Genomic DNA, 16,403 nt, shown 5'->3' with positions numbered 1-16,403 from the left:
CGCCGTCGTCGTCCCTGTCGGCCGTTCAGTGTGCGCGCAGCATCCGCGACCCGGCGAACGGCTGACACGTCTCTCGGACTCGGACCCGGCACGACGGCCGCCATATTGATTGGGCGCATCGTAACACGCCTCGCGCGCGCGGAATGTCGTCGACCGCCGCCGCAAGCGTCAGCGACCACGACAACGACTCGGTCGGCGGCGACCGCGACACCGAGATCGGCGGCCGTCGCAACCATCGGCAACGCCGTCGTCGCCGGTGCCGCTTGCCCTTGTCCCTGCCGCTGATCCTGCTGTCGTCCGCGGTCGGGTCCCTGTGCAACCCGGACGCCAAGCGTTTGTACGACGACCTGCTCAGCAACTACAACCGACTGATCCGGCCCGTCAGCAACAACACCGACACCGTGCTGGTCAAGCTCGGTCTCAGGCTGTCTCAGCTCATCGAATTGGTACGTATTCTACAGTAACACGTCTCCGTTCACCCCTTGTCGCTCTTACCCTCTCCACCAACGTTTTTGCACACAAATTCTACGGAGAAAAAACGCATTCTATCGTGGTGCAACATTAGACTTTCTCGAAATTTTGTTACATAATAGGTAAAACACCGCACCGATCGGTGAAACAATTGTATCGGTCATTGTATTTCGACTGTGCAGCTCAAAGGGATATCCATGTGCTCCCAAAACGTCCGTTTTGGTTGCGATTGGTCTTCTTATTTATTTTAGGAATACACCTTCGTCCCAGTGTATGTCATTCGCGACATGGTTTTCAAAGACTTATCTAGTGATTCTATAAAATATTTGAATACCAAAAACGTTACCGTCTAAAATGCTGGATTCCATAAAACGATAAATTTGAGTGTTGTAATCCGTATTGATTGCGTTCCCCGTACCTTCGGAAGTCCAGTATCTGGTCCTCATCCGATCAGCTGTCGTTCGTGAACGTAGCACTGCATCACAAACGAGAAATCGAACTTGGCGATGTCCTGGGGACGTGGGTATGTCGTGGATTTAACTAGAGTACGGGAAAAGTCCCACGATCCACTGGTTTCGGACGATAAGCGTACGATTTATTTTACTCGTCGTGATCCACTCTACTCGACTCTGGGATCTCAAACTCCGGGTCCCCTTAACCGTTGGGTTGGGCCAGGTGTTCGGGAGTTTGGACGTCCGTATTGTCGTACCGCGTTTGGATCAGATGCAGTGCAGGCCTTAAGAACGTATACGTTTGGACAGGGACGCGTATAAAATGTTAAAACTGTCACGTTATCATCGTTACCGCGCGAAAGTACACGAGAAGTAATCGATCGTAATGATTTCCGCGTTAGACAAACGGGTTGCGCGTATTGTAACAGAATACTATGATACCGACGTGTTACGAGTGGGCACTTACGCGGTATGAATTAGATATGTGCGTGTATGGGCATGGGCTTGGTTAGCCGAACGACCTGGTTAGGATAGCAACCAAATCCTGCGAACACGAGCGAGGGGGTGTATGTTGTACGGCTTCGTCTACTGCACAATGCACGCCCACCACCGGTACATGTCATCGCTTGCACGTGTAACCGGACACTGGAATTCCACGTTTCACTGCGATTTCAGACACAAACTGCACTGATTTAATGCACGTGCATTACCTTGAGGGTGCGTACACGGTTAGGTTAGACATCACGGCGTGATGTTGCCCGTTTCGCCCCCGGACACGCGCGTACTCGGTAATCCTAACGGTTGCACTCCTGATTTCGCGTGCACTTGGAATCCGTACGAATTTATTACACGCCAACATATCGTTACTAAAATTATTATCGTTGTTGTGTTGTCGTTGTGCGCGGTGCAAAATCGTTGTAAAACGTATCGATGATAACTACGCATTTTTGGGCACACGGGTGGATCTTGCATTATAACACACACACACATTACGTAGTCTCCACTACAACATACGAGATGAGTATACTCACACTCATATCCGTCGTTGTAGGACACGTACGGGGTCAAATCGATAACAAATCGAATCGTTTTGTCCCCATGCGGTTATACCGCATCGGTTCAGTTGTAGGAGTAACATTAATCTAAATGAACCGTCCAAGTTTTGATTTAAACGCAAACTGGGTGCATACGCAAGCGTGGGTTTTAGGGGCTTAAACTAACTTCGACATTTTAAGAGAACTTAAAAAAAAAAAATAAAGAAATACGAGTAAATAAAGAAATTTTTGTTTTTGAACATGCACCTTAAATCGGTAGTTTTTATCCATGTCAAAAATGTTTGATTGGTTAACGTATATAAATCCCATTTTCTGTCCGCATTTTTTAATAGTTGTTTTAATCGTAGCTTCTAAACCTTCCGTCAAAATATTATTCAGAGTAAGCACAAGGAACTAATATTTGATAATTCGATTGGGTTCTTTGCATTATTCGCTAATTTCACAGACCAACAATGTAACACATGTAACGCATTCACGACTTGCTTTTAAGTCCACTTTATGAAATTTGATTACACACATTATTTATTTTTTACCTTTTTAAATTTAGCCAACTGTTAGAAGAATATAATGTATATGCACAGGATATAAGTACATTGTTGTAATAATTATTTTATTTATGGTCGATCGAATAAAGAGTTGCATGCGCAAAGATGTTAATTATCGATAAAATTGATAGTTAATAAATTATTATTACTATTTATAACCATTTAGGATACCAATAAACTGCGCAAAAATCAGTAAATTGAAAATAATCAAACGATACACAAATAATGATAATAATCGCATGACAATCGCTTCGTGTGCTCATCTGTAATTACACAGATCACTTGTATCGCATAAATCGCAAAAATATTGCGTCGCATGTTAATGGCTCGTATGCGGAAGGCCTTAATATAGACTACAGTAGCATGATTATAATGTTAAATAATTATGTTTGATTGATTTTAGAATCTCAAGGATCAAATTTTAACGACAAACGTTTGGTTGGAACATGTAAGTAAAACTCCTATAAATTGCTAAAAAAGTGAAAAACATCTTAAATAATTAGGATGTATGTATTAGGAATGGGAAGATCACAAATTCCAGTGGGAGCCACTGGAGTATGGTGGTGTCCAGGAACTATATGTACCGTCGGAACATATTTGGCTACCAGACATCGTCCTCTATAACAAGTTAGTTAGACATTGCAGTAAATTACATAATAGCTAAAATTTACCTCGGATCAATTTCTTTGGATAAATGTTAATATTTGTGTAACAGCGCTGACGGAGAGTACGTGGTCACCACGATGACAAAAGCTGTGCTCCATTATTCCGGTAAAGTAATGTGGACACCACCAGCTATCTTCAAATCATCATGTGAAATCGACGTTCGTTATTTTCCATTTGATCAGCAAACATGTTTTATGAAATTTGGTTCATGGTCGTATGACGGGAATCAGGTGAATGATAATTTAATAATTTAAATTCCATACATTTATGTGTTTAATTAGGATGGAAATCTATTAGTTTAATAGGTTAAGTTAATTTAAGTTTAATTACTTATTTAGTAAAGTAATTATTGCTTTTTGAATGTTAAACAATCGTAAGTATAAAGTTATAAGGAGATCAATCAGTTTTTGATGATGACATTTTAAATATAAAATTTGTTTGTACTTAATTGTTTGCTAAATACGTTGATAATGGTTTAAAAAAAATGCACAGAATCGATGAAAATTTAAAGTTTTTGAAAATATTAAATATTATGAACAAAAACGATTTATTAATTTATATTTAACTTCATATAAAATGTGTAAAGTATAATAATATATTCGTTAAACGCATAAAAACTAATAACTCCAAATTAATACTAAAAAAAAAAAAACAAGCCATAATCATTGAATATTTCATAGTTAATTTAATGGTTTCACTTTTAATTATATAGTTATGCGTTTATTATTTTTTTAAATGTCGCTAGATCATTAATTAATTTAGCAGATAATAATAGGTGTCCTATTATTGATATGTATATATATGAAATTTTGTTACCACGATTCACACAGCCCATTCACAAGATCACGAATTGGCGGTTTTGACGTATCGGTGAATTAAATGTAGAAGCTAGTCAGCATAATTTAAATGAGTATATTCAGATGATAGGTACGGTATTGTACGAACAGGACACGTTTCCACCAAAAGTGTACCTTTTCCTTTTCCACCAAATTATATTTTGGCTAATACCCATTTCCACAAAAACAATTTCTATAACAAAATTTATTAGTTAAACGTATCTAGTATAATATTACATGTGTTTGGTTTTAATATAGTCTTAATTGCACTCTGTAACGAATTTAATTTTGCGGAATTGAAAACACGATTATTTAATTACTCCCATTTAGTATCGAAAAGGTGAAGCATTATTAAATCTATATAACATAATATAATATATCTATATGTTTAAATATCATAAACTTAAGCATAGTACTAAAAAAAGAGTTTTCTCGTGTACTTAACTTAATAAGATAGATCAATGATAATCTATTAACTTGATATCATACGATTCTACGAGTAATTCATTCTGTAGATGGTGTATTTTTCATATTTATAAAAAAATAATTCATGTACTTGTAGGTGATATAGAAATGAATTCATTGAAAACATGTATCAGTCAAAATATAATTTGGTGGAAATAGATATCGGTTAAAATATAACTCAGAATCGAGTTTTAGTGGAAAAGAGATAGGTACATTTTTTGTGGAAACTTCTTTAGAAAACGAATTGAAATAAAAGTTAAATTAAAAAAACAAAATATAAGTTATTTAAAAAATAAATGTATTTATTTAACGAGTTCTTTAAACAAGTTATTTGCACATTATTAAGTCTTTAATGTAACTACGTTAATAATCACCGGAAAAAGTTAAAATTTAAACGTATTCTAAAAATAACCAATTATACTTACATTTTGAACACCACTTTGTTAAAGATGGATATTTATTTTTAACCTTATATGTCATTAAGTTAGAGTACTTAGGCCCTAAACATTCAACAAATGATTAGCTAAGCGATATTTTAGATCATTTAATCATAAACATACTTACACTTTTTTTTATAGATTGATTTAACAGGTAAAACACTTACATTTTTATTGTTTTTGACCTTTTATATTACACCTATTCAAACAGATTGTTACTATAGTCTTTTGGTTAATTTGAAGCTATTTCAAAATGTTATAACCTAGTCCATCCCTTATTAAAAACCCATAATGTTAAATCGACTGATAAAAAGCAAAACATATTGTACGTATTTTCAGTGTAAATATCATGCATATGTAAATTGCATTTTAAATGGTTATTAAAACCCCGATCTATAAACGAAAATAAAAATCCGATTCTTGAAACTTTGGTCAAATGTAAACTTCTCCACAAATAACCTTTTTACTTGAATCATCATTAAATGTAAACTCCTACACTAATAACCTTCTAAAATTTTTACCTGAAAATCAAAGATACCTATTATAATCTTCTACATAAAACTTTTCCTTTTACAAAATTGGGTATTTATACTGTCAATTTTGAAGTTTTCATTATTTCCTCCAAAATTGTGGTTTTATAATAATACTACTAATGCATGTGAATTATTTCATTTAAGATTTAATAGTAGTTTTTATCATCATCATCCAAATCTCCATTTATTCGTGAAAGTTTTGAAAGATATACAGACCGAAACATACATTAAAATTGGAAGCAGTCATACAACATAATGCAGATAGACAAAAACTATTTCTAAACATCAATTTATACTTAATCAAAAAGATAAATATACTCGAAGAGAAATTTCACATTTAGAGTTTATCTCCAAAATATGTTATAAAAATATACGCAAATGATTATGACTTAGTATTGCTTAATTGAATTTTTTATCATTTTTTTCAAAAAATTTTGTTTTAAACGTATGTGATTTTGGCTATTGTTTTATTATATTTTTCAATAAATTTTTATTTTATTTGCTAATATATTGCAAGACTGATATTTTTTACAGCAATACGAGCGGTATTAATTTTTGTAGGAGTTAAAACTATCTTTTGTAGAAGTTAATACTATCTTTTGTAGGATTTTACATTACATTTGTAGGAGTTTACCATTCCCCGAAACCTTATCTATAAGCTTACACGTGTGTACGTGATTATGAACAATGGTAATGGTCGTGAAATTATCCCGTGGTCGTAGATAAACCTCAAGCACATCGGCCAGATGGTCGGGACCAACAAAGTGGACGTGGGCATCGACCTATCGGCGTACTACCCCAGCGTGGAATGGGACATACTCGGCGTGCCGGCCGAGCGACACGAAAAGTATTATTCGTGCTGCGTCGAGCCATACATCGACATATTCTTCAACATCACGTTGCGCCGGCGGACGCTGTTTTACACGGTGAACCTGATCGTGCCGTGCGTGGGCATATCCTACTTGTCGGTGCTCGTGTTCTACCTGCCGGCCGACTCCAAGGAGAAGATCTCGCTGTGCATCACCATACTGCTGTCCCAGACCATGTTCTTCCTGCTCATATCCGAGATCATACCGTCCACGTCGCTGTCGCTGCCGCTGCTCGGCAAGTATTTGCTGTTCACCATGTTGCTGGTCGCGCTCTGCGTGGTCGTCACCATAATCATCATTAACATACATTACCGGTGAGTACGGTACTGAACGAGTGAACACCACCCGTCGTCAGAGCTTTGCGTGGTTCGTTTTTTTTTTCACCGGACTACCGGATAGAAAACATCCATAATTGTTATACTTTTTTTTTTTTATTTGACCACACGCCATGCGCGAATCATACTCATCGGATCGGACGGTCCAGGCCATGATCGGACTTATACTGTCGGATCGATTTCGTATTGCGAATAACCCGGACCAGGAGTGACTCCCCAGAGGAGACTTTGAGACTGCATATCCTCTTAAAAAAAAAAAAAAACAGCTACTTGTTAATAATAACTATTTAAAAATGTATAGAAATATTTTTATTTTTATCGAAAATACGTTATAGAGTTTTCTATATTTATTATTATAAACATAAGGCCACAAAATATAAAACCTATAGTTAGTTATTTCGATGGAAGCACTATTTTGGTAAGTTCGACGACGGTCGTACGTATTAGTGAAACTGACGTACGACCGCTTTAATCGTAAAATTTAATTGTTTATCTTGTTGGGCGGAGGGAAAGGGACGGGGAGAATAATCCGCGTATTATAGTTGTCGTGAAACTGGGTTAACGACAATAATTTCACGCCGTCGATAGTCGCTGTACCTAACCTAACTTAACCTAACCGAATTCGCAGACAAAGAAAATTGCAGAATTGAATTAATTTATAAAAGAATTTACAATTAAATAAAGTTAAATTAAATTAACTAAATATTAAATTAATTATTAAGTATAATTGATTTTCCAATAAAAAGGTTTTTTTTGATCGTTGTTGTATGGAGTTTATGTTAAATACAATAAGTCTCCACAAAATATTTACTACGAGCCGCTACTGGGCCGGACCGCTTTTAGTTATGTAGCCGACGGTCAAAAATTAAAAACCATGATTAACCATACAGCGATCGTTAAGAATTTTATCGTAAAAATATACTCAAAAACACCAAACCGCGTGGAGTTCTATCAGAATGTAAATCACTAATCCGATTGCGCACGCGATTATCGTGAATTGCAGGCAACCGAGCACGCACAAGATACCGTCATGGATGCGGACAGTGTTCATTAGAGCGCTGCCGAAAATGCTGCTGATGAGGGTGCCGGAACAGCTGTTGGCAGACTCGGCGCTGAAACAGAAACAGATGAAGACGTGTAAAAAATTAAACCTTAACTTGGCCAGGTACGCTTGAAAAAAAAATACACATTGCATTATTTACATACTCGTACTTATCATTTATTGAATTAGTTTTGAATCAAGCCGTTTATTCGCAATCCAATGAGAATAATTCGATTAAATAGGACTAATTGTGCCTCTAACTAATATCTTATCCATACGAACCCGAAGGAGAATGAAAGATTTTAAACTCTTGACTAGCTAAGATATTTTATTTTTTGCTTACGGACCTGATTTAAAAGAGATAAAGTTTAGCAACTACTAATTCACAGCAACTGCTAATGACTGTGTTTACCAGGGCTATTTTCAAACTTTTTCACTCTGGAATCACATAAAATAATATCAAAAGCTCTTAGTGGTCCAAAACGTATACACTTATGTAACTTTTTATTTACGTACACACATATTTTTAGATTATTCGCCGTTTTTTTTTGGGTGCCACACAGTGGGCCATGGATTTAAAAAATAGAACGAAATAAAAAAATAAAAACGGTATATCCTAAATTTCATTTTTGAAATTTGATAGTAAACATGTTTATCTATTAATTATTGCTATCCAACATGTAATACCGTTATTATGGTACCAACGACAATTATCTTCATTATGCGCTTAATTGAATGCGATTGTATAAATTTATTGTGTGCTTGTATTCATTGTTTGATCAATGTCGGTTAGTTTCATGTTCTGAGTGTACGTTTCAATATTTCATAAATTTAGAAAGTTTATCAGGTAAGCTTTAAGAACATATTATTATGATTCATTTAAATTTAATATTTACTATACACCAATGGTTCTTAATATGCTCAAATATTTTAAATTAAAAATCAAATATTTAAAATGTAAAATTAATTTAAAAAAAGAGTAGCACAACCAAATCTATCAGACACTATAATAAAAGTAGTCATTAATGTTATTTTGTAATTTATAGCTGCAACTACTCGCAACTTTTTTTTAAAATAAAGTTTTCTTTAATATCAATTGTAATAACTACACTATTTTTTCTGTACTTTTATTTTTTTTATTAGTAGTATACTAATAAACTTTAATTAGTATTTATTTATTAATATTTTTTTTTAGCTTTTAAAATGGACGTAAAAAACTATTTGAGCTTAAAAAATTTGAGCTTCTTATATATAAAAAACATTACTTTTCTGGTTGAAATATACTCAGAAGAAGTTTTGACCTTAATGATTGATGCGAGACTTACTAAATCGCAATACATGTTAATTAGATTAAATGTTTAACATAAGAATGATAATATTTATACCCCTTATTATAAAATTATTGAAACTAAGGTTCAATGTTATCCTGAAATTAAAAGTATGTTAATTACCGAAAAAAGTGCTTAAGTTAAACTTCAAGCCTTACCAAAACATATCGTATAATTAATTTTTTATGTAATAAAATATCTGTAAAACTAATTCAAAATATTAATCTAATTTTTTAAAATTATATTTTATAAATAATTAGGCATAGTTTTACTTTTCTACAATTTCGTTTCTTTATTTAAATTTCTGGACCTTTGTGGGCCGATTAGAACTGGTTCGGGAGCTGTAGTTTGGAGATCCTTGGTGTATACAATTGGTGCTCGGAACATTTCGGGATTTCGAGTCGTTATCAACTTCGCTCTGTTTCACCTTTAGCTAATTATTTTATGTATATTAATTGAACAATCGGAGAACTGTGTTGCAGGTGCGCACCAGCGACTTACGATAAAATTGAAATAATTTGATTTTTCCTGTTGTGCGTACACAGGCTGAACGCGGCTAGCGTGGGCGCGACGTTGAACGTGCCACCAGCGCCAGTCGCGTCGCCTCCGGCCGGTCGCCATTCGCCCACCGACTCACTGCGCCGGATCGTGGCTGCCACCGGCCGAACAGGGTGCAACGGGACAGCGGCCGCGGGTGCGGCCAGCCGAATGGTAAACGCGGCAGTGTCGTCCATCGATGACGCGCTTAACGAGGTGCCGGCTGCGGTCAGGAAAAAGTATCCGTTCGAGCTGGAAAAAGCCATACACAACGTTAAGTTCATACAGCATCACTTGCAGCGTCAGGACGAGTACAACACGGTAATGTTTATCGATATCCTGTACTGATATCCCGGTGGTGTGCTTTCGGTTTTGTTTTTTCGATATATTTTTTCCCTTTTTTTTTCTGTAACCCGTCTTCTTATTCACTCACGTTTGACGAAAACCCACAAAACATCACCACAAAAATCGCTGGGCCAATAACCTATTAGAAAATAAAGCCATCCGTAAGAAAAACATGTATATTATATGTCTCAAGAATCACAGCTTTCTGCTTCCGTGTTCGATGTAATAGCCAAATTATTGTACATAGTTCAGAACTATCGAGCTTTAAAATATATGAGTTGCAGTAATCACTACATGCCCTAACCGATTTACTGTAGACGATCAATGTTATGTACAACGTGATGAAAATTAATTGATTGTTCAAACACTAAGAAAATATTTTCTTACCGCGTTTTTAAAAAGATTTATCATTTTCGGATTTTTCGTAACATAACTGCTCTATAGGACTAGTCATATAAATGATCATAAAATAGATTAAATTTAAAAACTCAACTAGTTGTATAATTTTGTTGAACTCTGGATTAATAAAATAACCCAATAGGTATGGAAATATAATTAAATACCAGTTACAGTTATCATTTTTAATTCATGATATACTTAAAACAGTTAAAATTACATGAAATGGTCACATAGACCAATCCGATCCAATTTAAATGGAGCCAAGATAGCTTGGTATCTAGTAAGTTATAACAAACATTTTTAATAGGTTATCGAAAATGTTGAATTTGTTTGACTTTCTGAAGTGCTGGTGATTAAATGGATTTTTAAAATTCAAGGTAATCTGCTAAAAACAAAGATATCAAATTATTATTATTTATTTTTTAAATTGCTTTCAAAATGTTCAGATGTTTGTCCTTCGTTATTTTCTTTAACTTGGAAGTATTTAAGGATCAAATTATCTCTTTAATCAAACAATTTTAAATGAAGGTCGTAGTAATACACTGATATTTTATTATTAATAATTATTTAGTTCCTGTGTATTACGTAATATATTAACTATTGAATTTAGTTAATTTAAGTTCAAGCCATTGAATTAAAAATTATTTACTAAAATACATATTCAATCGAAAATCACTTCAAGAAAGTCAATATTCATCGAAGTTATAAGAGGAAATATAAAATAACTCATTTGAAGTACCTTCCATATTCGATTTTTCGTTTTAATGAGATGTTGCGAATAATACTTTACGAAGTATTGAAACAGTTATTTACAGAAAAAAAATAAAATGAAAATCCAGTAAATTTTTCTTGTATATTCTAAAAGTGAGAATTTCTCTATCAATACGAATTGTGGTAAAATTTAGTGCATCAAAGTTTTATGATTAATCCTGAAATGATGCACTTAAAAAAAGCCAAGTTAAGAAAAAAAAAAATTATTATTCAAATGTTCAGTATATTAATAATAACATTATCAGGTCCAATAGGTATATTGATACATATTTAATAGCCCATTAGTTATGTAAGATTTTATGTATTAATGATAGGTTATGAAATTAAGTATTAATATATATTTTAACATATATTTAAAATAAACACTGTTACTAGCTTTCTTCAACAAATAAAAACGCTGAAATATAATTAGTATTTCATTATTCGGTAACCTTGATCTTGTAGTAAGTTATTAATAATAACTTATTATAATTATATATTTTTTATTATTAATTACATCGCTAATTGTTATATCTCAAGTTTAAATGTTAATGAAGTTTTTTTTTTTTTTATTTTAAATATTTTTTAACATTTCCATGGTTGTATTATTTAAATGAATATATTAGTTTAATTTATTATTTATATAATTGCCAAATGGCTAGAATAAAACACGTATAAAATATTTTCTCAGGAATATAATTTTCATATTTTCTTTCGAAACAAATGGACAACACCTAATTTTTGAACATTATGATCCCGGGACAGTCGAATTGCACTTATTACCTACAAATAAATGGTCGAATTGCACTTGGATTGAAAAAAGTTGAACTGCACTCCAGTAAAAAACAGGTAGTGGTCGAACTGCACTCGTTCAAAAAAAGAATTATATTGGAAAACTCTCTAAAAGTATTACAAATCTTTCTGTTGAAAAACGCTACAGCGTACTTATTTAATAGCATTATGTATTAGTTCGTGCCATTTAGATAACGCAGATAATATTATATAATAATCACATACACACAGAAGCGTATTACCATGTTAGAATTTTTGAATACAGTTAGTCATTACTACAAAATATGATCGAAATGACAAAAAAAAATATAATAATGACAATAATTAAATTTGACGATTAAAATAAATATATACCTAATAATAATAATAATAATATGTTTAATATAATATAACATAATGTATAATCTAACGATTATAATGTAAATATATATAATTAATATATTATAATGTGATGTATAAAACAATAATTTTTAACCACGGTAATGATTACTAAATGGTAATAACCCTTCAAATGCATGATAATTTTATTGAAATCCTTTTTTGAGCCAAAGTGCAGTTCGATCACTATTTGCTTTTTACCCGAGTGCAGTCCGACCATTACCTTTTTTAAACCCAAGTGCAATTCGACTATAATAAGTGCAATTCGACTATATCCAATGATTTGAATGCAAATTACCCATTTCCCAGGACCATAAAAACAGTGATGACTTTCCCATCGTACCTGTGTGTAATAATATATATTTTTATTATGTGTCTTATGATTATAACATATATTGAAATACTGTAATCCGATTCGCGCTCGTCGAGCGTTTGTTTAAAATCTGTAATATTTTTGACGATTTAACTAATCCGCGTGTACTTTTTATAGGAAGATCAAGACTGGGGCTTCGTGGCTATGGTACTGGACAGACTATTTCTATGGATATTCACGGTTGCTTCCATCATGGGTACTATTTTGATTCTGTGCGAGGCTCCGGCACTTTATGACGACACAAAGCCAATCGATCGGGACCTGTCGTTCATTGCTAGAAAACAGTTTTTCCCGTCATCCGATTATGACTAAACAGCGTGTATTTAGATTAGGTTTTTTTTTAGGTAAAATCATGCTATTAATAAAATAAAACATAACAAATCATCGTTAAATAATTTATTATTATTTTGACGAGTATAATAAGATAAATTATTGTTATTTTCTATGTTTAAAAATTGAGATTAATTATGTTCTTTGATATAATAATTATACTACGTCTATGCACTAATCACACTTATCGAAAAAAAATTTGCTAACAGCTAATTTAAGTTTAAAAATATTTAAATTTTTACAATCGTAATTTATAAGTAATAACGCAGAACTAAAATTTAATACACTTGTAATGTTTAATTAAATTAACTATTTCTTTTATAAATACTTTTTTTTTTCTTTTTCTTTTCGAGGGGGGTAGGAGCAACATATTCCTATTGATTTTGTTATGTTATTAATTTTTAGAAACGTTTGTAGACATAGAAAACATTTTTTAATTTAATTATGTCTTATTGATACATTTTTTAATGTTATTTCTATGTTTATTGTACATATATTTAACAAAATAATATACTATTATTGTTGTACCTTTTATGTTACACAAAAAAAAAAAAACAAATTGTAATTAAGAACTCAATCAGAAGAAAATTGTTATTTCTAAATAATCATATTTTGCATAACACTATAATAATAGTTTCTATGGATATTTTATATAATTGTATTATTTATGTAAATTGTGCACCAAAAAGTTATAATTAATAATTAATTGAACGGCTCAAATATTTTTAGCGTTCTATTTATTTTGATTTATTAAAAAAAATCAAGCTATATAAATTCCATATATGTAGAAATGAATAAATAAATAAGTGTAGTCTGGAGTATTACGTATGTATTACGACCGGTTTCGAATTAAAAATTCATCGTCAGGTAATTCACAAAATCAAAAGAGTCGTGATTTTTTTACTTTATGTATTACCTGACAATGCATTATTAATTTGAAACTGGTCGTTAAATTCACATATAATACTTTGGGATATGCATTTATTTATTGATTTATTTGTTTAAATTATTTATTTCTACGCATATACTATTTATTTATGCATATCAATTCCGTTTGAACTACGATTTAAAACTGAACACAGTTCACAATACTATTTTGAGAATGAACCAGCCGCCAGATTTTTATAAAAATTAATAATTACATAATTGTGGAGTAGGGTAATTTTTTTTTTTTAACATAACTCATACTTTATCGTTAGATCGTTTTAACACTGTGGTGCAAAAAGAAACGACGCAAGAGTAAATGTAATGAATCCGATAATTACCGATAATCATAACTTTATGGTTGTGAATACACTATTTAATTCTCACGCAAAAAAATCAATGCGCGCATGGGATAGGTATCATGAGCGAATAGTGGTATGCAGTATAATTTTCCGAACACTATAAATAACATGCTTAATGTTATTTAAAGAGAAAATAGTGCGTTAGAGTAAAAAAATAGTATGTGAACGGAAAAAAAATAATAAAATCTCGCAAGGCCGTAGTAGGACATGATGCTCAAGTTACATAATCCGAAGTCGTAGAACATATTATTGTAATTGCAACAGTGTTTTCGTACCGCGGGCTAGGTTAAATAATCGTGGTACCGAACATCAGCTACATTATAATAATGGTTATCATTGGTCTCGGATTATTCGAATCCCAGTCCACGCACTCGCCTTCATCTTATCTATTAGCGAGCAACAGATGCTATAACAGTTTACCAGACACGTTTGGCCGTGAAATGCGGTCATCGCGTTCCTACGCGCATTAATTATTCGGAAATGGGTTCCTTTAACAACTGATGGGCCGAAAAGATGGTATATTTATTATAATTTTTACATTATTAATTATGTCCCAAAACACATGCTAGGCTAATAATAATTATGTATATAATTATTATCAATAAACATAAAACTTATTTTGAATTATAAATATTTTACATTTTTTTTAAAGTTCACACATCGGATATTCAATATTTATGTTCAACATTTTTAATTAAGAGACCAAATAAGTTTTTGATTATAATTTATAGTTATGTTGAATTTTTTATTTTTTTTTTATTTTAATAAACTTTCATTTATTCAACTTATCCGTGTTTTCTGTCTGCCCGATATATTATTCGACCACTCTCTATTGGCTCTACGGTTATCAGCCCGATGTCCTGATCCCATATAAATACTCACATAATTATTCCGCATATGTACATAAAATTATTTTTTTTTCATCATGTCTAGCTGATATAAACGTATAGTGTTTTGGGTGTACGCGAAAACCTACTACAAAACTCGCTTTATATAACGCGTCTCTATTATCATATTAAAACTGCGGTGAATGTGTATATTATAGGTATTGTGTTTTATTTTTTCTTTCTTTTTTTTTTTTATTAAAATAAATATTATATTGTGTAACATTTTATTTGTATCACTATACATGTACAGCTACGGTTGAATTTTTTTTAACGGATCGTATTCTTGTTTTATTTTTATTTTAACTTCCGCCTGGTGAATGTTAAAAATGTAGGTATAGGTATAAAACGTTCAAAACATTGAGCACGTTTGAATTACTTACCGTTGTCGAGATTCTACACTGGTTTGATGACAGCGCGGTTAGGTCAACAAGTTTTAGATTATTTTTAACAATATTCGGTTATCTAGAAAGGTTATTGCCTCCGCTAACAAATACCAATCTCACCTTATAATTCGATCCAGACGTATATCCAGACATATCTAAATATCTGAATAATTTATTTTTTTTTTTTGTTAAAATTCTGTCCTTTTAACCTTTAAAAGAACAGATTGTTAAACATTCAAGTGGCTGACCGTATGTTAGATTTTATACAGAGTGATTCACCAAGTGTAAAACACTCATTATCTCAAAAACTATTTATTTTTTTCAAATTTTTTTTTCTTCAAAATGTTAGATCTATGCTGTTCTTGATTTATATATTTATTTAATATTTTTCACACTTATATTTATTAGTTAAATCACCATCAACTTTTGATTTTCAAATGGCAACTTAATTTAGTAAACTAATTTAGTAAGGCTTTTTTTCTTATGAATTATCATGTTTAAATTTTCATTTTCTGTCTATCCATCGATGAGATATAATTCCTCAAAGTTAGGTGGTTTTAGGTGATGTTTGTGTGTTGATGTGTGATATCTAGTCGGTAAATACCAGAAGCTCTAAGTAATAAATTCGATATTGTTCCACTTCAAGATATATCGGTGATAATCGTTGTACCAACTCGCTACAATAACTTATTGTCGTAATATCACATTATAAGTAATTGAACCATTACTGTCACTTGTTACATAATGCATACCTACATGCGTGTAATTCCCTTGTCGTTACTACAAAATACCTGGGGGTGCAGAACAATACGGTGATGCCTGATTGGACTGATTCATGATTAGGTAAAAATCATAGATTACTCTTTGGGTAAAATAAACTCATTTCGATCAACTGTTATTTATAATATT

At 32.4% G+C, this 16,403-nt stretch overlaps 1 protein-coding gene across 1 annotated transcript; it reads left to right on the top strand.

Moving 5' to 3' along the window:
- Nucleotides 1-13,012, top strand: LOC112683666 (acetylcholine receptor subunit alpha-L1). Its single transcript, XM_025554801.1, has 8 exons — nucleotides 1-446; nucleotides 2,927-2,971; nucleotides 3,041-3,150; nucleotides 3,239-3,419; nucleotides 6,183-6,643; nucleotides 7,668-7,829; nucleotides 9,580-9,892; nucleotides 12,726-13,012. The coding sequence occupies exons 1-8, from the start codon at nucleotides 144-146 to the stop codon at nucleotides 12,918-12,920; spliced, it is 1,770 nt and encodes a 589-aa protein (XP_025410586.1). The 5' UTR covers nucleotides 1-143; the 3' UTR covers nucleotides 12,921-13,012.
- The last annotated feature ends 3,391 nt before the right edge of the window (nucleotides 13,013-16,403 follow it).

Source organism: Sipha flava, unplaced genomic scaffold (assembly GCF_003268045.1).
Source record: "Sipha flava isolate LNK unplaced genomic scaffold, YSA_version1 232_pilon_pilon, whole genome shotgun sequence".
Classification (NCBI taxonomy): Eukaryota; Metazoa; Arthropoda; class Insecta; order Hemiptera; family Aphididae; genus Sipha; species Sipha flava.
Note: the sequence above shows the minus strand (reverse complement) of the source record. Positions and strands in the feature narration are given on the sequence as shown.

Coding starts and splice junctions, on each gene's coding strand:
- LOC112683666 (XM_025554801.1), top strand. CDS start 144: ATGTCGTCGACCGCCGCCGCAAGCGTCAGCGACCACGACAACGACTCG. Junction 3,151..3,238: donor GACATCGTCCTCTATAACAA/GTTAGTTAGACA, acceptor TTTGTGTAACAG/CGCTGACGGAGAGTACGTGG. Junction 6,644..7,667: donor ATCATTAACATACATTACCG/GTGAGTACGGTA, acceptor CGTGAATTGCAG/GCAACCGAGCACGCACAAGA.